This window comes from Rutidosis leptorrhynchoides, chromosome 2 (assembly GCF_046630445.1).
Source record: "Rutidosis leptorrhynchoides isolate AG116_Rl617_1_P2 chromosome 2, CSIRO_AGI_Rlap_v1, whole genome shotgun sequence".
Classification (NCBI taxonomy): Eukaryota; Viridiplantae; Streptophyta; class Magnoliopsida; order Asterales; family Asteraceae; genus Rutidosis; species Rutidosis leptorrhynchoides.
Genome location: NC_092334.1, coordinates 130,129,603 through 130,152,646, shown reverse-complemented (window position 1 = coordinate 130,152,646; position 23,044 = coordinate 130,129,603). Strand labels below are relative to the sequence as shown.

At 34.8% G+C, this 23,044-nt stretch overlaps 1 protein-coding gene and 1 pseudogene across 1 annotated transcript; both read left to right on the top strand.

Annotated features, from left to right (window-relative positions):
* Positions 1–9,422: 9,422 nt before the first annotated feature.
* Positions 9,423–19,019, top strand: LOC139891403 (pectin acetylesterase 8-like). The gene is made up of 12 exons (XM_071874370.1): positions 9,423–9,587; positions 9,698–9,780; positions 10,160–10,292; positions 10,395–10,474; positions 10,572–10,658; positions 11,093–11,217; positions 11,315–11,375; positions 11,466–11,519; positions 11,620–11,697; positions 11,794–11,899; positions 18,531–18,670; positions 18,771–19,019. The coding sequence occupies exons 1-12, from the start codon at positions 9,461–9,463 to the stop codon at positions 18,858–18,860; spliced, it is 1,164 nt and encodes a 387-aa protein (XP_071730471.1). The 5' UTR covers positions 9,423–9,460; the 3' UTR covers positions 18,861–19,019.
* A 436-nt stretch (positions 19,020–19,455) lies between these two features.
* LOC139888269 (uncharacterized) lies at positions 19,456–22,339 on the top strand (annotated as a pseudogene).
* The last annotated feature ends 705 nt before the right edge of the window (positions 22,340–23,044 follow it).

The window sequence follows — 23,044 nt, the reverse complement described above, 5'->3', positions numbered from 1 at the left end:
ATTTATTCGTATACCTCGCGAGAAGGGCAAGCTGAAATCCATCTGGGTTATTGTTGACCGCTTCACCAAATCTGCTCACTTTCTAGCCATGAAAGAAACCGATAAAATGGACGAACTTGCACAACGATACTTAAGGGAAATTGTATTCCGTCACTTCAGCAATTCAAATTCTATATCAAAGATTACCCAAGAATCTCATTTGATACTCATTCTTACGCAACTCTAAATCCTAACTTATTACGAGGAATTTCTTATTCGATGATAACCACAACATCATCCTTCTTACCTCGATATTAGTCATACCAGTTCGAAATTTTTCCTAAAATCAATGAGTGGTTAACTCTCATCCTCATACACTCTCATTCGTAACTCACTTATAAGCAACAACTTCACACTTAGGCATTTTTGGTCAAAAGACTTATGCCCTACTAATAGTCGTCAATCACATATAAATTCAATGGTTTTATTACCTCAAATATCACTCGAAATTTTCAAAAGTCTTTTACTCGATCCTCATCAATCTTTTCCAACTTGTAACCTCCGAAATATGAAAATTTTGTTTGCCAAAATTTTACACACATTATTTTACTGTGCTATCCTCTCAAAGCTTTATAAAAATAAATTTATTTTGTTTGCCATTCATGCAAAATTTTGAAATCGTACCCGTTATATAAAATAAAGTAAATGATTACTTATTTTTAACAAATACATATGAAACTTTACTTTCACATTTACAAATCAAATCTTTCATTCAAAAGATATTATACTTTGAACGGTACGTGTTGTACATAACCCTAATCTACTAAGAACTTCATTTCTTCTCTTACATTGTCACCATAAACAATTTCTATAAAACTTTCGTTGCTTATGATATAAAACTTTTCGTGTTATTCGTATCCAAGTCATCATAAGGGCTTTACAACCGTCGCAATTGAGAGATTCATGTGTGTATGTGTTGAAGACACTTCTGCCACGTCATTCAGAGCCTTTGGGCATCCACTGACACTTAAACCATTTAAAAAATCACTGCGTTACCTCATGGATCTTATTCGCCACACCTGTTGGAACAATGCTCTTTCTTACATAACTCTAAATCCTAACTTATTCTAAGAAACTCTCATTCAGTGATATGAACACCATCAGTACTCTAACTTTATTATTAGGCATAACCTGTTGGGCACTTTGCAAATTCAAGAAGCAATTAACTTCTCATCCTCGTGCTCTATCCTTCGTACCTCACTTTTAGCAACGGCTTCGCATGTAAATATTTTTGGCCCAAAGACTCGCGTCCTGATAATTACCGAAACTACATTTATGTCATTAGTTTTCATTACCTAGTAACTGGTCACCCTATGATTCAAAGCTTTTCCACTCAGTCATTTTCAACTCGCAACCTTTGAAATACAAAAAAACTATGATTATCAAAATTTTTACACGTAGTTTATTTGTGCGGTCCTCACAAGATTTACAGACAATGAAAGTACTAAAAACTTTTCTGCCACTTATACGATTTATAAAATCATATATGCATAAATTTATACTTACTTATTTTGATACTAAGTTATATCTTCAAATTATTTAAAAACCGCTCCTTTACCGAGTTATTCAACTTAAGTCAAATAGTTTTGTGCAAAATGGTACACGTTGTACCTACTTCTAAATTTACTAGGAACTTCGTTCCATTTACGTTGTCACAACAAACGGTTAAAGGTCTTGTTTTTCAAAACTCCCTTAGTTGATTTTATTAAAGGTTTTCATATTAGACTACACCATGTATGGATCACACTTTTTCTCGCCCTCTGTTAGAGATGAAACTTACTATTAAGATCCTTGTTAAAAAAAAAAAATTAAAAAAAAAACAAACTCTTGAGCCACTTTGGATGGCGGTTTTATAAAGTTTGTTAGAAAATCTTTGCACCCATAAAATGTTCTTTTTAAAGCTAGACATGACAAAAACGCGGGCCGATAAATCAGTTTTCTGAGGTACACTCATTGGTCACCTTATTGTAGGAAAGGTACTAGGTGGGTTACTGTTCTCAATACTTCACGGCAAATCACAACACCCTCGTAAACCTCATCTCTATGAATCAGTATGTTGAGACACAAGAATCATTTTTGGAGATTCTTTTCACTCGGAGTAAACCATTCGTTAGGACCAAGGGTTCACGTATCTTCTCATCCGCACATCCCCTTAAGTACACGGATAAATTCAGAACGAACCACTCGAAGAGTTCACTCTCGTTCAAAGACCACACCTTTCGTGCGACTTTCTTTCGGAAATGTAATATAAGATACTTTGAGAACCTATGAATCTTGTTATCCCTTGGGAGGGGACTGCTTAAAACATTTACGACACTGATATGGATACTCTATATGTTCCTTCCTTCATTGGTTGCAACTGTATGTTGCTCTAGTTAACGTTAACCCCAACTTCAACATGTAACTGAAAGGATGAAGTTACATTACATAACTGTGCTTTCATTTCATCTAAGGATAAGTTCACCTACAAGTGTGGTAAGATGGGTGATACCTTTCATTTTTCGTTCAGACCGTCCTAAAGACACTATAAATAATTATGGCTTGCAAGTCTGATTGGTCACTTCCAGCTAAAATTTCAACTCATTTATTCAAATGAAACGTTCTTAAATATCGGGTTCCTTATGCTTATGGCCTCCTTCCGAAATCAAGGGGTTTTGTAAAATCCGTGACTAACACTATCCAGACATCAAAGCGCATGGTTGTGATCACCATGTTTTCCATTCTACCTGTCAGCTTTATATTACGACATGAACGCTCGATGTTTTAAATGAGTTTAGAAACATTCATGATGCATTTCATGCATCCAGCTCACTGAAGATGCCTGTAAGGCTAAACACACCATCTTTCCTTTTGTGGATATACATTCAGATGACATACTCATGTTAGTCAGAAATGAAATCAATTTGTTGATCACTTAGGACAAGAGACTTAATTAACGGCAGATGCCTATTCTTACTTTCATACGCCGAAGTACCTTTCAAGGTAAATAACTTACTTCTGAGCCCACGAGTCTCACGGAACTTTGATACGCCCCTTCTTATTCGAATACGGTACCATTGTTGGTCACTCCTTAAAATTTCGGGACGAAAGTTTCTTTAACAGGTGGGTAATGTAACGACCCTGGTTTTCCCAACGTTTAATTAATAAATATTATTATTAATACTTGTGTTTAAATGAATGTATGTTATTACATTTACTTGTTACCGTCCATGACTTTTGAATGCCCGACACGTCTTTGTGACACACAAACTTTTCACGAATAATATTTTCAAATATTATTTACATTCATGATTAATTTTTATTAATCATTTTTAATTAACTATGGTTATTAGTTAATTACTTGGGCTTTGTTGGATTAATTTGTTAATTACTTAAACTTGGGCTTTTATTAATGTTAATGGACTTAGAAGCCCACCCTACACACTTAATGGGTTAATTAGCCCGTTACTATCTTGCAAGTATCACTTTAAAACTAAACTAGATTAATTAAGTTGTGAGGAATCTAGTTACTAATATACTTGCAACTCTTTCCAACACCACTTAGCTTTATTACTACTTTGAGCTCTCACCATCTCCCAATATATGAAATAAGCCTTTGATTCCTTCCCCTTTTGGCCTAGGCCTACGGTTTGTACATGGGTAAAGGGATGGTTCATTTTTTTTTTTTTTGTGATAACATATCTACTAGTATTATCTTGCATACTCCATTCACTTCACACATACTTACACACACTTCATTTACTACTCTTCATTCTCTCTTTTTCTCTCAAATACTTGTAAGTAGCAAGCTTCATACTTCTTCCTTTTTTCTTTATTAAAACCGAAACATAAACCATCATAATCATCATCATTTACTTGTTTGATTACTTGTTCTTTGTTGTTGTTTAAGTTACTTGAACTTTGTTGTTGTTATTTACTTACATGTTGTTAAGAACCAAAACTCTTTAGTTTGATTCTTCATATTATCTTGCTATTTCAAGAACATACAAGAACATAAACTTTCTAGTTTATGTTCTACACTTAATGTTTTAAAGAAAGAAAGTTCATGTTGTAAAATCATACTTGAATCCATGTTTGTAAACTTAAAGTTTACTTTCTTAAAGATCAAGATCTTGGCTTGAATCTTTAAAGTATGAACAACCATGAACTTACTACTTGTTTATTTAGTTTATTACTCCATTTCCTTGCACATTCAATTCGTGATTTTGGCTTGGTTGGTCAAGAACTACTAGTTAGTCTTGATCTCATTTTTCTTGAACTAAAGATAACTTTATAAGTTCAAGAACAAGGAAGTGTAACTTTCTAGTTATAACTTCATATACTTGTGATGGATCTAAGCTCTATAGCTTATGGTCTACTTATTTTGTCATAAACAAAAACTTGAAAGCTTACATACACTTTACAAGATGAAAATATAAGTTTCATAACTTATGGTTTCATGAAAGTAAAGATTCAAGTGTTAATACTTAGGATTTAACTTAATAACTTTAGATCTAGACTTTTAGGTCTTGGATCTTCAAGATCAAACTAAGAACTATGTTCTACAACTCAAGATCTTGATTAGTTAGTTACTTTCAAGTTTATAGTTCAATATTACTTTTATATTTCATGTATGTGTTAAATCTAAGACTTTGATGTAACTTTGGTTCATCAAACTACTTACAACACTTAATTGAGTTGTGCTACATATCTTAGACTTGCATTAGTGTTATGATGGTCAAAACATGGTAAAGATGATGTAAACCCATCAACGAGTTGTACACTTGAAGCTATATGCATCAAGGATGAGAACCGTGATGAACATCAAGCACCAAGAACCCACCGGAACATTCTGTCTTCTGTTTTCTGGGTCTGATCAGTACGACCTGGGCTACTGTAAAGATTATATTCAGATAGCTCATTTCGATTAGATAACTTTTCATTTAGGACTCGTCTTAATCCGAGTTACGGTTTAGGATTTATGGCCCTCCGATCGTCACTATGTCCTTTTAACGTTGTGCTGAAAAATTCTGACCTACTCGCACTCAGACCATCGTCATGGTCAAACGAAGACGAGTTTGCTTCTGTAAGTTTTACCACAACTAAAGGACTCATATACGGAGCCATGGCCACTGGTCTCAACTTATTTCAGTAGGTATAGAGGCCGTGGCGACTGACCGAAGTCAGCCCTTGTTTTAAACTCTTTCCTTGAACAAAAACTTACTTTATACCTTTCATTTGATGATGAATGATGATGATCTTTAAGACCTATTTTAAATACTTATAAACCTATTGAGACGATTTACTGACTTAGTAATATTTTACTTAGGTTGAGGACTTTCAGACCGCTTACTTGCACACTTCCCGTACCATCGTTACTACTACTTTATCATTGTGAGTTATAGCATTCCCTTTTTACTTTAACTTATTTTGGGAACTGAGAATACATGCGGATTTTATGTTTTACATACTAGGCACGAGTACTTAAACTTATATATGGGTGGGTTATACAACAGCATAAACATTCCCTTTAGCTCGGTAACGTTTAATCATTGGTTTTTGAACCGTGAACGCGAATCTTAGATATGGATCCATAGGGTTTGACATTCCCACTCGGGCTAGTCGCGCTAGCATTTAACGGGTGTTTAATACTTCGTAAATATACGCACTTGCCAAGTGTACTTTCAGGGGGTGATATTTTATTAAACGTTAAGTTAGTTACCGAGTGCCCACGGTTAAACATATACTTTATCATACTGATTTGGATTACTGTTTTGAAACGCTCTTTGTAGCACTGAAATCTCGTGGCCTACCTTACATTACTGTTATACTTAAACTATAGCTCACCAACATTCGTGTTGATGTTTTTAAGCATGTTTTTCTCAGGTGCTTAAGGTTTGCTTGCTTCCGCTGTACTAGTCATGCTTTGTAGACACCCGCTGCGCTTATTAGAGATGTCACCGCATGAAAAGTTATTTTGCATTCAAACATGATACTTTTGAAACGATGTTTTTGTAACGACCTATGGGTCACGTACTATTACTTATGCTTGCTATTCGTAGAAGCATACTTTTGGGTTGTTAATCATTTGATGTTGGTTAAGACATCACTTTTATTATGAATGCAAACTCTTTTGAAACAGCATATAGTGTTTGACCTTGTAATGATCCTGTTGTTGATGGTCCGTACATGTTGATTTAGTACGGGGCATCACATTATACCAATAGTACATATATCTAAAAGCTGTGTATTGTACGAGTACGAATACGAGTGCATACGAGTAGAATTGTTGATGAAACTGAACGAGGATGTAATTGTAAGCATTTTTGTTAAGTAAAAGTATTTTGATAAGTGTCTTGAAGTCTTTCAAAAGTGTATGAATACATATTAAAATACTACATGTATATACATTTTAACTGAGTCGTTAAGTCATCGTTAGTCGTTACATGTAAATGTTGATTTGAAACTTTTAAGTTAACGATCTTGTTAAATGTTGTTAACTCAATATTTATTATATCTAATGAGATGTTAAATTATTATATTATCATGATATTATGATATATTAATATATCTTAATATGATATATATACATTTAAATGTCGTTACAACGATAATCGTTACATATATGTCTCGTTTCGAAATCCTTAAGTTAGTAGTCTTGTTTTTACATATGTAGTTCATTGTTAATATACATAATGACATGTTTACTTATCATTTATCATGATTAAACATAGTGTATCAATATCTTAATATGATTCATATGTATTTAGTAAGACGTTGTTATAACGATAATCGTTATATATATATCGTTTCGAGTTTCTTAAATCAATAAACTCAATTTTATGTATATAACTCATAGTTAAAATATCTAATGAGATACTTACTTATCATAATATCATGTTAACTATATATATAATCATATATATGTCATCATATAGTTTTTACAAGTTTTAACGTTCGTGAATCACCGGTCAACTTGGGTGGTCAATTGTCTATATGAAACCTATTTCAATTAATCATGTCTTAAAAAGTTTGATTGCTTAACATGTTGAAAACACTTAATCATGTAAATATCAATTTCATTTAATATATATAAACATGAAAAAGTTCGGGTCACTACAAATGCGTGAGTAATTAAGTCTCACCGGGTGATCCCAAACTGATGTCCAAAAAAAAAAGAAGACACAAAGAGCCATTTATTTATTAATTACTTCATCCGTCCTAAAAAAAGTCATGTTTGACTTTTTGTTGGATTTAAGATATAGTAATGAATTGTCCAATCTATCATTCATTTCATTTAGTTATAAAGGGTAACTAATAAATTAATTAATATATTTAAAGTTAAATTTTCAAAATTAAAAGGCACATAATTGAAAATTTAATTATATTTAATACTTATTTAGAAAAAAAAAAGATAACAATTTTAGGACAAACATAAATAGAAAGGTGAACAGTTTTTTTAGAAAGAGTAGTACTATTATTTTATAATATTATAAATTATCCAAAAACATAGCCACTCTGTTACATTCTTTTGATTATGTTTTTTTAACCGATTTGATACATACGAAATGTAATGACTTTGAGTCATCTACAAAATTCATATATAAATGACATATAAAAATAAATTTAATTGTTTATTTAGGTGACCTCCGGATACATAATTCTAATAAGTAATAATTAATATACATGGAAATCCATTAAATACCGAAAACTAACATGCCATGTAACCACAATAATAACATGATGTTATAAGCGAAAAAGTTATTATCTGTAACGATCCTAGTCGATATGATCTGATCGTACTTATAGCTATTTAATTTTAATATTGTATCAATCAATATCATGTTATATATTGCAAAGAGCATTAAGAGCACAAATTGTGATTACTACACCTTATCTTGATTTAGTGAAAATTTTAAACATCCATTCATGCTTCAACCACCATAAACACCCGTTTCTTATTTCTAATTAGTAATTAATTAGAAATTATGTTATCTATAGTGGCTTGATGAATATATATTCCACCACGTTATCAATTTGCATTGTTGAATGCAATTTGATTGATTTTGTACTTACACTCACATTACAAAACCATAAAACTAGTCAACCCGAACATAAGTGCCACATACCTATTAAAGGTTTTAATATCTTACACGACAAAAAGAAACTAGCAAGATAAAAATGAGTAGTGCCTTCGTTATTTACATTATCCAAAATCATATTGTTATCTCCTACGGAGTATTTATCAAAAGAAATTAAGATTTAAGGCAGTTGAAAAATTAATAAAGAGAGTGTTCGTTTAGAATCAACTTGTTTTTCTAACGATAATTATCTTAAAAAAAGCTAGAAAAACCAAAGGGCCATTGGTCCAGCGGTATCGAGGTGGCTCTTTCAATCAAGAGGTTGAGGATTCAAGTCATGTTTGAGACAATTTGTGTATATATTTCGTGGTTAATTCGTGAAGTGGCGTGTGTGAGTTTGCCTTTCAAAAAAAAAAAAAAAAAAAAGCTAGAAAATAATAGAAAATAATTAAAAGAAAGATGGAGGATGTTGTAACCCTAAAGTCCTTTTGATCCAACACTTTAAAGATCTAACTTAAATCCAATGAAGAGAATTAGCAACAATATTATATTCTGATTACTCATTGAGAGCAAATATCTTTACTTAGATATTAGATATAAGCGACTTAAGCGAGTCATCTCGTTATAATTTTCAAGTCTTTCTCTGATTACTATAAAATATTTTGTTACTGAGATTTTAAAAGTCGACTTCTTATAATGATATAATGACGCTAACCACTAAGACCATTATTAACGCAACGTTAAAGGGCCAAAAACCACCCTCACGCCACCATCACACCACAATGCAGCGTGATGGAATGGAAATATTGTTGGCATGATGGGAGCATCACGAAAAGAAAAGGTGGTGTGATGGTGTATTCAACCAATGAGATTTAAGAATTTAAACTATCTACCAATCAAATTGATTTCTATATCCTATCTCACGTAATTACTCTATCACAATTATCACATTAGCATTATAATTCACAAAAACTCCTATCACACCTCATCACGTCGACATCATTAAAAATGGTCTAAGCCATCATGTAATTGCTATAATCAAACAAATGTTATTATTATTTGATGAAACGGTCGTGACATCGAATAAATTTTTTTACCATCTCTACTTATTTTCAAAGATAATGACATGACAAATTTATGAACTCAAGGGTAATAACATGACAAATACTTGCACATATCACATTCCCTTGACCCATACCCTGTTGTTTTTCATATAACGTTGCTGACCAGCTTCCAAAAACACGTACACACACCCATTTCACACCCCCCACATTTGTTTATATATATGCACACAAAAACACATACATTCAAACATACAACATTTCTTCTATAACTGTTGTTACCACATAACAAAAAAAAAAATGTTTCAAGTTAGATCAAGAGAGTGGCTTAGATACATAGTAACAGTTTGTGTGATATTATTTCTAAAATTAGAAACTTTAGAGGGGGGAATTACCATAATTGAGAGTGCTGTGGCCAAAGGAGCAGGTACTTGTTGTTTCATAAACTTTTATGATCATAATTATTTTTCCTAATAATAAAAAGTTGTAAAGTAATAAATAAATAAAAAAAAGTAACGAGTATTGTTACATTTGCAGTTTGTTTGGATGGGAGCCCACCTGCATACCAGATCGATAAAGGATTCGGCGATGGTGTCAATAACTGGTTGGTTCATATACAGGTATGTTTAACTAGTCGAGACGACTTCTATTTTTTAAAACTACAATGTTCTAAACTTAGAGAGGACCAGTACTCTACGTATTTGCATTTCAAGTATAGCGAATGTGTCGATTAACAATTAACAAATTAAATGGCGAAAAATTTACCTACTATGCGTGGTAAACTATGGCAGTTAACTATATTAAAACATGTTTGTTACAATCATGATTTTAGAAGGTGACTATTTGATATGCACTAAAATAAAAGTAATAGTTTATCAAGTTGTGCATAGTACAGTACTATTTGTTTTTATTTCATTTGCATCAGAATTTTTTATTTTTTAATATTGTAAGTATGCATGTAAATAAGATACGCGTTACATGTACATGATGTTGTATCAGGGAGGGGGATGGTGCCATTCGATAGAAGATTGCGTTTACAGGAAAACTATGGACAACGGACTAGGATCATCCAAGTTGATGCCAGAATTGTACTTCGGCGGTATTTTGAGCAATCAACAAGATCAGAATCCAAGTACGAATCACATATTTGAGCGTCGAATTAATATCAAATACAGTATATTCACCTTTTACGCTTTACTTTGTATCTAAATGTGAAAGAGGCTATCTATTTCAGGTTTCTATAATTGGAACAGGGTTATCATGAGATACTGTGACGGGGCATCGTTTACTGGAGACGTAGAAGAAGTTGATACTGTGAGCTAATTAACTTAACCTTATTATTCAATGAAAACAATACTCCATAGTTATTAAAGTTTTATTATTTATATAATTTGTTGCCCTTTCTATGCAGGCCAATAACCTTTACTTTAGAGGTGCAAGGATCTTCAATGTCATAGTTGAGGAGCTCATGAGCATTGGAATGAAGAATGCTCAAAATGTAACCTATTAATCTTTTTCTATCTATTGACAAATTTTACTAATAATTTATGCAATATTATATATATTCTCTCGCCTAAGAATAAGTGTCTAATTTAACTTTGAAATATATATATATATATATATATATATATATATATATATATATATATATATATATATATGCGAATTGTCTATTATGCCCTTTATTTAATGAGCTATTTTAATTTTAATTAAATAAAGTTGTTATAAAGAGTAATACGTTGAATACATTATTTCCAATAATAAAAATGGCATATTTGGAACCTAAATCGTTTTCTATTACTTCTATTATTAGAGTAAGAGGTAATAATTTTAGGACTAACAAAAATAGTAATAGTAAGGTGAACAATTTTTTTGAAACAGAGGGAGTACTACTTTCGTTTAGTTCTTACTAAATCAAGACGTTTATCGTAGGCTCTTCTCTCTGGTTGTTCCGCTGGCGGGTTGGCTGCAATATTGAATTGCGACAAGTTTAGAAGATTCTTCCCATCAGATACTAGAGTCAAATGCGTCCCCGATGCTGGTTTTTTTGCCCGCGTGTAAGCTAATGATCATTTTTCGTACACTAAATTGAAATTATACCTTATGAACACGCTTCTAATACACATGTTTGTAATTCATGTTATGTTTTAACAGGACAGACCTCTCTGGAGAGCACCACTTTGAAAAATACTATGAGAATGTTGTTACATTACATGTATGCTCTCTTTAGGTCTCACTTTTATCGAAGTGTTTACTTCGTTTTGTAATAACAAAAAAGTACTAAATTGTTTTTCTATTATTTTAGGGATCTGCGAAAAATTTACCTTCTGGATGCACTTCAAAGATGAAACCTGGTTTAGTAAGCGAACATATCCTTACGAATTGGTCATTTGTTGTTTCGTTACCGTTGTTTAGGTTCATAATGATATTGATAGGTCAAGATTTCATTGATATTGTAGTGTCTCTACCCTCAATACGCGATGCCTCATATTAGTACACCTATCTTCATTCTGAACTCGGCTTATGATACATGGGAGGTTAGTTATACGTCTATATTTCATAATATTCGATTCGATTATAATACATAAAATTTTCATTTGTTTAATCTTTTTGAATTATTATGTTATTATAAGGTATCCAACATCTTGGCAATTGGTGATGCCGATCCAAATGGTGAGTTCACTAAGTGCAAGACGAATTTGACTCAATGTTCGACAGACCAAATCAAACGACTTGAAGGTGATCGATTAACGCAATTACCTTACTTCTTGCTTGAATTAACTTGCTTCTTTTAACAACTGGAAAAATGTAAATAAACATGAAGGGGGTGAAACAACAACCATATGAAACCTAAAGGGGCTAGTTTGATGGTTGAGACATGAGAATCTCTAGATCCAAGTCTAGATTTTGCCTAAAAAAACAAGTTTATTTATATATGCACTTAATTATGCAAACATAATATACTGAGGACCAAAAGTGTAACTTCTATTATTATTATTATTATTATTATTATTATTATTATTATTATTATTATTATTATATTAAAATTTCATTATCAATTATTACTACAGTATCAATTATTATTATTATTATTATTATTATTATTATTATTATTATTATTATTATTATTATTATTATTATTATTATTATTATAATAAAAATAATAAACTTAAAAGTATTAAAACTTACAAAAAATTAGTGGGAAGCCTAGAGACAATCTGGGCCCCCCACACCTCTAGCAATAGCAAAACTTATCCTAGTAAAAATATGAGCAGCAGCACCGGCACTAATATCTTGCGACATCGAACTCTTCTGAACCCGCTTTAGCAAAGAAACAGCATCCTTTTCTAATTCCCCAAGGGAAGAAAATGAGAAAGGAATGAAACCATAACCAATCGCCTGACAGCTAGATTCGTACTTGACCCGCTTCCGACGAGCCGCATCAACCACAGCACGTCCAGGGACAAAGTCAGAAAGCCCAGACTGTGTCAAAGGAGAAGACCCTGTCAAGTCAACACAAACATCGCGACCACAATCCCAGGAATAAAGTAACACATCTGCAGGTCTGAGGGCCCTGTCGTTCCCTCCAAACAACCCAATGTCAACCTCCTTTCTCGCTGAAATCCCAGATCGATAACAAACATCAACAAGGGAATCCCGAATAACATTATGTCGATGCTTAATACCCACCATACCAGCACAAGACACCGCGTGATCCCCGAAAATATCCCCAGTAAAAACCCTTGAACAGGCAGAGCATGCCGTCGAGATAGAGAACAATGGAACACCCAACCGGTAGCACAACACACATCGGTAAGTCTTTGCGTTCATCGTCTGACCCAACCCCAAAATAGGGACTGCCCTTAGCCAAGCAGAGGTGTGATCACCCTGCTGCGATTTCCATAAGGCCGATTGTCGGGGAGATAATGAAAAAGTGGATTCTGCAGAAGCGGTAACCTTTGTGAAATAAACATCTGCCAATTTCTTCATGAGTATGGGGGCAGCGACCTCACTCTGATTACCTAAAATATCAAACCCAACCGTTTTATTAAACAGACCCAATGCATCTTCAAAAGCACGACCAAGACCAACAATACCCGCATGACGTAGGAGCTTGGTCTGCAACCCAGTAGACTGTAATCGAGAAGCCAGAAAAGCATAATGACGAACATCTCCCGCAGAATAAACACCAAGCCCTCCAAATGCAAATGGCAAGGTGGCAAGCCGCCACTGCCAATCACCAAACCCAGGCCCTGAAGCAGTAACAATACGCTCTAAGGAAGATCGAAGGGCTCCATCGAAAGCGCGTTGAGCTGCCTCAAATATACTAGGAGGACAAGTACGCAAGGTAAAGTAGAGTTTAGAAACTCCCGTACATGCCCTAAGCAACAACAACTCACACTGAGGATCATCAAGCTTAGCAACCTTATCCATAAACGCAATGGACTTGGTCACCCTTTGCATCACCAGTTCACTACTAAAACCAAGATCGGAACTTGCGGGGGCCCCAAGCAACTTAACACCATTTAAAGGTCGAGCAATATTAGGAGGAAAGACACCTACTTGCCTGCTGCGAGGGTCCTCCGTAGGCCAGAAAATTTCTGTTTTTTCAACGTTGAGATGTAGCCCAAAACGAGGCCCATCCCCCATAATCAAATGCAAAACCTTCCCCACCACCAAAGTGTCCCCAATAATAGTGCCATCATCCAAATACCACGCCTGAAGACAAACCTCAAAATTATCTCTGATTTTAGAAACCAAGGGTTGTAAGACCAAAGCAAAAAGCAGCGGACCAAGGGGATCACCCTGTTGCACCCCCTGAGAAGACCATAAGGTGTGGTTCCCATAATACAATCTTGCTGGATTAGAGTAGCAAAATTCAACCCACTGAGAAATGCTCGGACAAAGGCGGCGAACTTCACGTAACATGAACGTACGATCAACAAGATTGAATGCATTTTGAAAATCAACTAATAACATAGAGAGGCCAACATCAGAGCCACGATCCTCAGTCAACCGATTCACAGCATGAAGAATAGCCTCACCACCTGAAGAAACACCAACACCAAATTGAAGACCATCGAAGTAACTTCCCAAAGACTGGCCAACCATAGCAGCGCCAACCTTCGAAACAAGACGTCGGCAAACAGTACCCACAGCTATAGGATGAATACCACCGCCGGGCTTGACAAGCGGTGTGAGGGGAGCACTAGCTATATACTCTCCTAATTCCATAGGGCACCTTCCAGCTAGAAAGAGATTAACGACCCCGGTAATAGAGCCAACCAGCTCATCTGAGACTGCCACAGCAGCACCACTCAAGCAATCCATAAGGTGTTGTGCATGTAAACCATCCCTACCACATGATGTGCCCCGAGGAAAACTTTTAATCTGGCCCAAAACAACAGCAGAAGTCGTAACGAGGTGTAGGTGATCAACCGGCATATCAGGCAAGGATGGAGCTATAGAAGAAGGATGCTTAGACAGCAAGTCCGCCAGCGTGGCGTCATTATAAGGAGCAACGCCTGATGAAGAAACAACACGAGCTGCAGCGGTGTAATGGCCATCACAAATCTTCCTACGACACTGCTTAATATTAAGCTCTTCCAAATCAAGGACCTCATCATCAACCACTGACAACATAGGAGATTCCTCTGCCAAATACTCCTTCACAATCTGTAAACTACCACCCGCTGTCCCCCAAGAGCAAATAGCACGGAAAATATTCTCTTCCTGATGCCGACGCTTTATCGAAGACCTAGACTCACGACAACTCCGTGGCCGAAAGGTTTTAAGGGTACAAAGGGGTAACACCAACAAAGAGACCCAACTAGAAATGTCATCAGGCTTAGAGACCACCTTATCAAGAGCACCTTTCAAAATCCGAGAAAACCCCAAACGACACTTGGGAGGGATAGACTTAACCGTGCGAAACCCCTTAGAGAACAAACGATCAAGGAGAGCCACATCAAAACCATCGTTATGATCACGCACCGAACCATCCTCAATACAAAGTCGAGCAGGAGAAGAGGGGGCTAGTGGCTTGGTAAAATTATGAAGTACAAAACGAACAACACCATTTCCCTCATCGAGGGGAGGCACATCTGGGCCCCTACCATGACGGCACTTAGCACGTACCGTGTGTGTTTTGTAGCAAACACCACATAACCAAATCCCCATACGCCTAAAGGTAACATCAGCCTCAGTATAAACACCCAAAATAGAAGTAAGAGAATGTCGAGTGATATCCCGCGCATCAATACCACAATGACGACACTAAGATGCTTGATAAGAGAACTTCTAACAAGCCCATTTCCACTCCCATTTTGACAGCCACTAAGACCCACAAAGGGACAATGAAACTTCACAGCGGCATGTGACATAGCTACATACAAACTTTAGTTGTAGTGCATAGTGTTGGGAAATTACGGCCTCACTAATTCCCACCACCCAGCCCAACAATAATAGTAAAGAAATAAGAACAATACACAACACAAGATTTAACGTGAAAACTCCAAAACAGGAGAAAAACCACCGGCCCCCAAAGAGAGAAAATACACTATATCACAAATTGTTACAATGATATAGACGACTCTCTTAAGCCAACTACACTCTCCAAAATATTTAACTAATACAACTCTCAAACAAGGGTAAGAAAGAAAGAAATAATCAAATACTTAAAGTGTATTGATTGGTGCGATTTGGAATGAAGACTTAGCCCCTCTTATATAACCAAGTCACTCACCCCTCACATCTTCCTCCCACCAATGTGGGATAAACATATCTTCTACTAGCCAAAATAAACCAACAAATCTCCACCTTTTGGATAGAAGAAGATAACCATGCTTCCACATTGCAAGGATAACCGATGTAGACGCTTCCTCGACGACAACTTCAAGATCCTCATCTTTATGCCGTTGACATTATCTCCCAAGAGACAAAACTTGCATCTTCATCAAACATTGTCTAAACCGACAATCATTGTCATCACAGACAATCATAACTCTTAACAAGAATTATCATACTCCACCATTAAGAGTATAGCACTTAGAATATCACATTCCAAGCATTTCACCTCGGCACATGTTGTTGAACAACCAGCTGAAACTTTATGGTGCAACTTCCCTGTTTGGCTTTTCCGAAAGTCCCATCAGCTACAACATCAGTTTCCACCACACAACCTGCATAAATGCCAAACCAATGCCCATGTGTAATTGTGGAACCGCTAACGAACATCCCTTTCCACGGTGGCGCGGACACACCATGAGGATGACGTGACTTCAGAGGAATTCGTCACTCTCCGTAACAACGGAGACAATGTTAGCGTCTTTGGAGCCATTTGCCGGATTAGCTCCACCGGGACAATTAACCCTTACATGTCCAGTCTTCCCGCACTTCTAGCATGTCAGATTCTTTCTAGAGTTTCTCTTCTGCCTATCCGAACACAACACTATCGTATCTCCTGATGACGAGACCCCGTTACCTTCCAGTATTTTCTCCTCGGATAGGAGCTTGCTAGTAACGTCTTCAAACTTCAGAGTTTTCTTCCCATACATCAAAATAGGTTTCATGTGTTCATAAGACGATGATAAAGATAATATCAACCTCAAAGCTTTATCTTCATCATCTGTTTTAACTCCAATAGCCTCCAGTTCTGAAACAATACCGTTAAGAATACTTAGATGATCTGAAATCTTTGAACCCCCATCCATACGTAGAGTATGAAATTGTTCTTTAAGACACAACCGATTTGAGATGCCCTTGCCCTGGTACAACTGCTCTAGTTTAACCCAAAGCTCCTTTGCCGTTGATAACCCGTGCACATTTGCAAGCACGTTCTTTGCAAGACACAAACGAATCGCACTTGCTGCCCTCAAATCCATATCATCCCATTCTTCTTCATCAAACTTACTGCTAGAATCACTGCCAGGAACAAGGGTGGGTTTACCCTTCAAAGCCTTGTGTAAACCGGACTCAATCAACACATCCTTGACTTGAACCTGCCATAAGCCAAAATTGATCATCCCATCAAATTTCTCTACATCAAACCTCATTGGACTGAACTTCGACATCGTATCCGTATCCTATAAACAACACTTTCTCTGATTTTACTCACGTTTCGAATAGCCAAAAGATGTAGCAGGTAGCCAGGACCCTTTAAATCGGAAATCCACAACTAGGCCACTAACAAATCCAACTATTACTACGAATCAGAAAAAATATTGTCTAACCAGATACCCTATACGATCAATAGAACTCGTTTCTGATGTGGACGATCCACTCCCGTGGCAACCACAGAGCATACTCCGACTCCTATAACCGAGACCCCCGTCAAACCTGACGCTCTGATACCAGTTGTTGGGAAATTACGGCCTCACTAATTCCCACCACCCAGCCCAACAATAATAGTAAAGAAATAAGAACAATACACAACACAAGATTTAACGTGGAAACTCCAAAACAGGAGAAAAACCACCGGCCCCCAAAGAGAGAAAATACACTATATCACAAATTGTTACAATGATATAGACGACTCTCTTAAGCCAACTACACTCTCTAAAATATTTAACTAATACAACTATCAAACAAGGGTAAGAAAGAAAGAAATAATCAAATACTTAAAGTGTATTGATTGGTGCGATTTGGAATGAAGACTTAGCCCCTCTTATATAACCAAGTCACTCACCCCTCACATCTTCCTCCCACCAATGTGGGATAAACATATCTTCTACTAGCCAAAATAAACCAACACATAGCTAAAAAGACAGATGCAAAAATCTCATACACCGTAATATAATTAAAACCATGAAGCCAAGATAAAACTCATTGAGGACTTTTAAGAAACACCTTGTGGGCATCCCAAAAATATTATTATTATCTCTGCTCTGCACAGCTCTCATCCACACAAAACAAATTTTTTTTCAATTCAATTCGATCCAATTAATACTATCATCGTTAGTTGTGCGAAAGTGAAATTATTAAGTTCTGATCAATAATAGCAATATCTAAAGCAACCCAATAAATAAGCAAATACTCACATCACTTCAGATACTGACCATGTAAGCAGAACAAACCAAAATACCTTGGATTCAACATTGCACCTCTAGATGATGTAACCACGGGTGCCTCAAAGAATTTGTGTTTCTTCTGTTATAGTGCATTACTGTGGTTATTATCGTTGTTGTTAATTGATTATTATTTATATAACTTTTTTGCTTTTAACAATATTTGTCATTCGTATATCTAACAACATGGATCTTGCGTCATGAATTTTCATTTGTGGTCTTAAAAAATCAATCAAACAAGCATAGTTTTTTTTACTCTAGTTATGCAAATTACTAAATCTTTGTTCGTCCTTTTTGTGGTATAGAATTTCGATCAGAATTTTTAGGTGCGGTCTCAGAAGCTGGTAAGCCTTCGTCAAGAGGTATGTTTATCAATACTTGCTACATTCACTGCCAATCCGAAACCCAATCAATGTGGCTTGGATCTACAAAGTTGGACGATAAGGTAACAAAAATTCTTCGAGTTTCACGCTTTCTCTAAATATAGCTCAACAATATATGCAAACGTTTGTTGTTCTTTTGTCCTAAAACGCGAAGTACTACAGACTATTGCGGAAGGCGTTGGTGAGTGGTTTTACGACAAGAGCGAGTTCATGAAAGTTGATACCCAAAATGTGTTGCCACACTATTGCTAGGCTTCGTTCCAGATCATCACATATATACTACAAAAATGGCTTAAATAGTTACTTTGTTTGCGACTTGTAGCTTCTAAAATAAATGTGTACGTATGTAAGATTGTTATAGACACTAATAATCATGTACTTAGTGAAATAAATTGTGCTCTACAAAGATAATAAATGGTAAATGTTTCCTTGTACTTAATGCAAAATGTCATAATTAAATTAATCAAGCAAATAGTGGTACCAAATAAACACCGACTTAAGTAATTTTATATGAGTTTTCGATCTGGTTTTTCTCACCCCTAGTTAAATCTCGTAGCAGGGGCGGCGTCTTCGGAGCATGTGCAAAGTGTGCAACCGCACAGGGCCCAAAATTGTATAGGGGCTCAAAATTTTTAAAAATAATCATACATATTTTTATATACAGAAGCGAAATATTATTTAAAAAAAATAAATTTAATAATAATAAGCAAGTTTACAATTAGAAGTTTAAAAAAATAATCTATTATTATTTGGTCCATTAGTTAATTACACCAATCTCTAATAAAACTGATAGGGCCCAAATCAATAAAATTTGGCCCAAGTAATGACTATCTCAAATCTCAATCTCAATCTCAAATAACTACACGGATTACCAATTTATTATTTACATCGTTCTCTTACGAAACTCTCTGACGTCGGTACCGTATTCACTAGCCGCTACAAGCCTACATCGTAAGTATTTTTCATCTTTATTCCAAGTATTATACATAATTATTTTGTGTGATTGTATTATTTAATTTAAGACTATTTAGTTATGATCCCTTTATTCTATATAATGTTTTACCTAATCTGCTAATCAGTAATCACCTCAATATTTAGGGTTTAGTTACTAGTTAGATATTTTTTTTACTTATTATTTTAATTTTTTCAGAACTTATGGCTCCTAAACGTGATTCTGGATATCAAAAACATGTAAAACGAAAAAGAGCTGAGGCACTACTTAAGTCTCAAAGTGGGGCTTTAGATAAGTTTGTCAAAAAGAAACCACAATTATCTTCTGATAATATTGGTGATGATAATAATATTGATGTTAATCACGGTGTTGATGCTAATGGTGAAGGAAATAAAAGTGATGTTAATCTTAATGATCTTGGTGTTGATACAAATGATGTTGTTAATCGTACTAATACTGAGAATGTGGATATTAATGAAGACAATTCTAGTGAGAATTCCGATGACCTCAACCCCGATGATGATAATGATGTCGCAAAAAATGTTGATCTTCATAATGTTGATATATTTGATCCACGAGAATGGGATAAGCTTAGTACAGATATGATTAAGTTGTTGGTAGCTAATGGTCCCAAAAGAGACAACTCTATTAAAAAAGGCCCTAAAAATAAATTCAAAAGAAGATTCACTTCAGCTGCATATACAAGAACTTTAGCAAATAAAGAGAAGTGTGATAGAGAGTAGCTTGTATATTCAAAAGAACTTGACAAAGCATTTTGTTTCTGTTGTAAAGTTTTTCAAAAAGGAGATATACAAGGTCAGTTAGTGAACAAGGGTTTTTCAGATTGGGGACATCTTAACAGGCTTAAAGAGCATGAAGTTAGCTTTGATCATATGAAGAACATGGCTTCATGGTTTGATATGCGTGAAAGATTGAAGGCTAACGAGACGATTGATAAAGTGGCTCAAGCACTATTCGAAAAAGAGAGAAATCACTGGAAAAATGTTCTACTAAGAATTATATCAATTGTTAAATTTCTTGCTAAACATAATTTAGCATTTCGTGGTAGCAGCGAGAGGTTGTATCAAAATAACAATGGTAACTTTTTGGGTTTGATTGAAATGATTGAAGAGTTTGATCCTGTTATAAAGGAGCATGTGCGACGTATCACGAGTGACGAGATTCATGTTCATTATCTTGGTCATAACATCCAAAATGAGGTAATACTTATACTTGCTCAATCTCTTAAATCACAAATCATTAATAAAATAAAGCAAGCAAAGTATTACTCTGTGATACTTGATTGTACCCCAGATAGTAGTCATCAAGAACAAATGTCTTTTATATTGAGATATGTAAATGTCTCCTCACAGTGTATTAGTGTTGAGGAATCCTTCTTAGGATTCTTGAAAGTTGATGATACCACTGGCCAGGGACTTTTTAAAGTTACTTGTGATGAGTTGAAGTATCTTGATCTTGATATTGATGATTTACGTGGTCAGGGGTATGACAATGGATCAAATATGAAGGGAAAACATATAGGTGTACAAAAAAAATTCTAGATATAAACCGTAGAGCATTTTATACACCATGTGGTTGTCATAGTCTTAATCTCGCGTTATGTGACATGGCTAATACTTGTGGGAAAGGTAGAGATTTTTTTGGTATCATACAACGCATTTACACAATATTTGCGAATTCTTCTAAGAGGTGGAGAATTTTGAAAGATAATGTTCACGGGTTGACTCTTAAGTCATTATCTATCACACGTTGGGAAAGTCGCATTGATAGTGTCAAAGCTATTAGATTTAAGATTTTGGATATAAGAGAAGCTTTACTTCAAGTTTCTGAAGAGGACAATGATTCTAAAATCCAAAGTGAAGCTAAATCTCTTGCAACAAATGAGCTCGGTAATTTTGAGTTTTTTGTGTCGGTGGTTGTTTGGTATGAAATATTGTTCATCGTAAACTTAATTAGCAAAAAGTTACAAACCAAGGATATGATTCTTGATGTTGCTATTAAAGAAGTAAAGGGGTTAATGACTTACTTTGAGGGATATAGAAACACAGGGCTTTGTAAAGCAATTGCTGAAGCTACGAAAATAGCCATTGAATTGGGTATTGATCCTGTGTTTCCTCAAAAGCGTGTAATTCGCAGGAAAAAACAATTTGATGAGAACTTAAGGGATCAAGATACTCCATTATCTCCTGAGGAGTCATTTAAAGTTAATTATTTCTTGTATATTGTTGATCAGGCAATTGCATCTCTTAAAACAAGATTCGAGCAATACGAAGAATATGAAAATATTTTTGGTTTTTTGTTTGCATATGACAAATTAAAGTACATTGATGATGAAGATCTTAAGGTGCGTTGCAGTCATCTTGAGGATGCTCTTAAGAATAATGAACAATCACAATCAGATATTGATGCAAATGAACTATATATGGAGCTAAGGTTGCTTCAAACGTTCTTCCCAAATGAAACTTTGAGACCTATTGATGTTTTGAAAAAATTGAAAGAGATCGATTGTTTTCCTAATGCCATAATCGCTTATCGAGTGTTGTTGACTATTCCAATAACTGTGGCATCTGCGGAAAGAAGTTTTTCAAAATTGAAGTTGTTGAAAAACTACTTCCGGTCTACCATGTCACACGAAAGACTTAATGGGTTGGCAATGATAGCTATTGAGAAGGATATATTAGGGAGTATTGACTATAAAGAGTTGATCAATAATTTTGCTTCCAAAAATGCTAGGAGAGAAGTTTTATTTAAAGAATAGTTTAAGTATAATGAAATAAAACTTATTTGTGAATAAAATAAATTGTTACGTTTTTTTTAAGAATTTTAGAAGTATTATCTTTTTATATGTATGAAAAAAAAAAAATTTGAACGTCTATAATGGGGCTCAATTTACTGTCTCGAACAGGGCCTCCAAAATCATTGAGACGACCCTGTCTCGTAGTATCCCGTGACGATCGTTCATGGACTGATAAACAAAGTTCCAAAGAATTAAGAATAAGAATCTTTATCACTCCTTATTAAAAGTTGAATTTTTTTTAATAGCCTAAACTTTAATTGATTTTTATTATTATTATATTAAATATTAAATATATAATATATATTCTATGGAAGTAAATGAGTAAGACTTTTTCTATTCAAAATATAAAATATTCAAAAAGAGCAAATATTTCTTTATTTTACTTACCAAAGATGTAGATCCAATAAACATCTAAATCATATGTTTTATATGGAAACTCATCAAACACATACCGTAAGAGTTGGATGCAAATAGTTTTCACATAGCGAGCCTCGACTTCTAAGACACTTCGAACTTGGCAAAGTCATTATCAGTATCAATGAATTCCTGAGAGTGACTTCCTATTTTCGATCACAAAGGAAGATTGAGCAACAATGGGTATTTGTCAAAGTGCTTTGGTTATTTTTTATATTTATGAAATGAAATTAATTGAAGTACTTAATTATT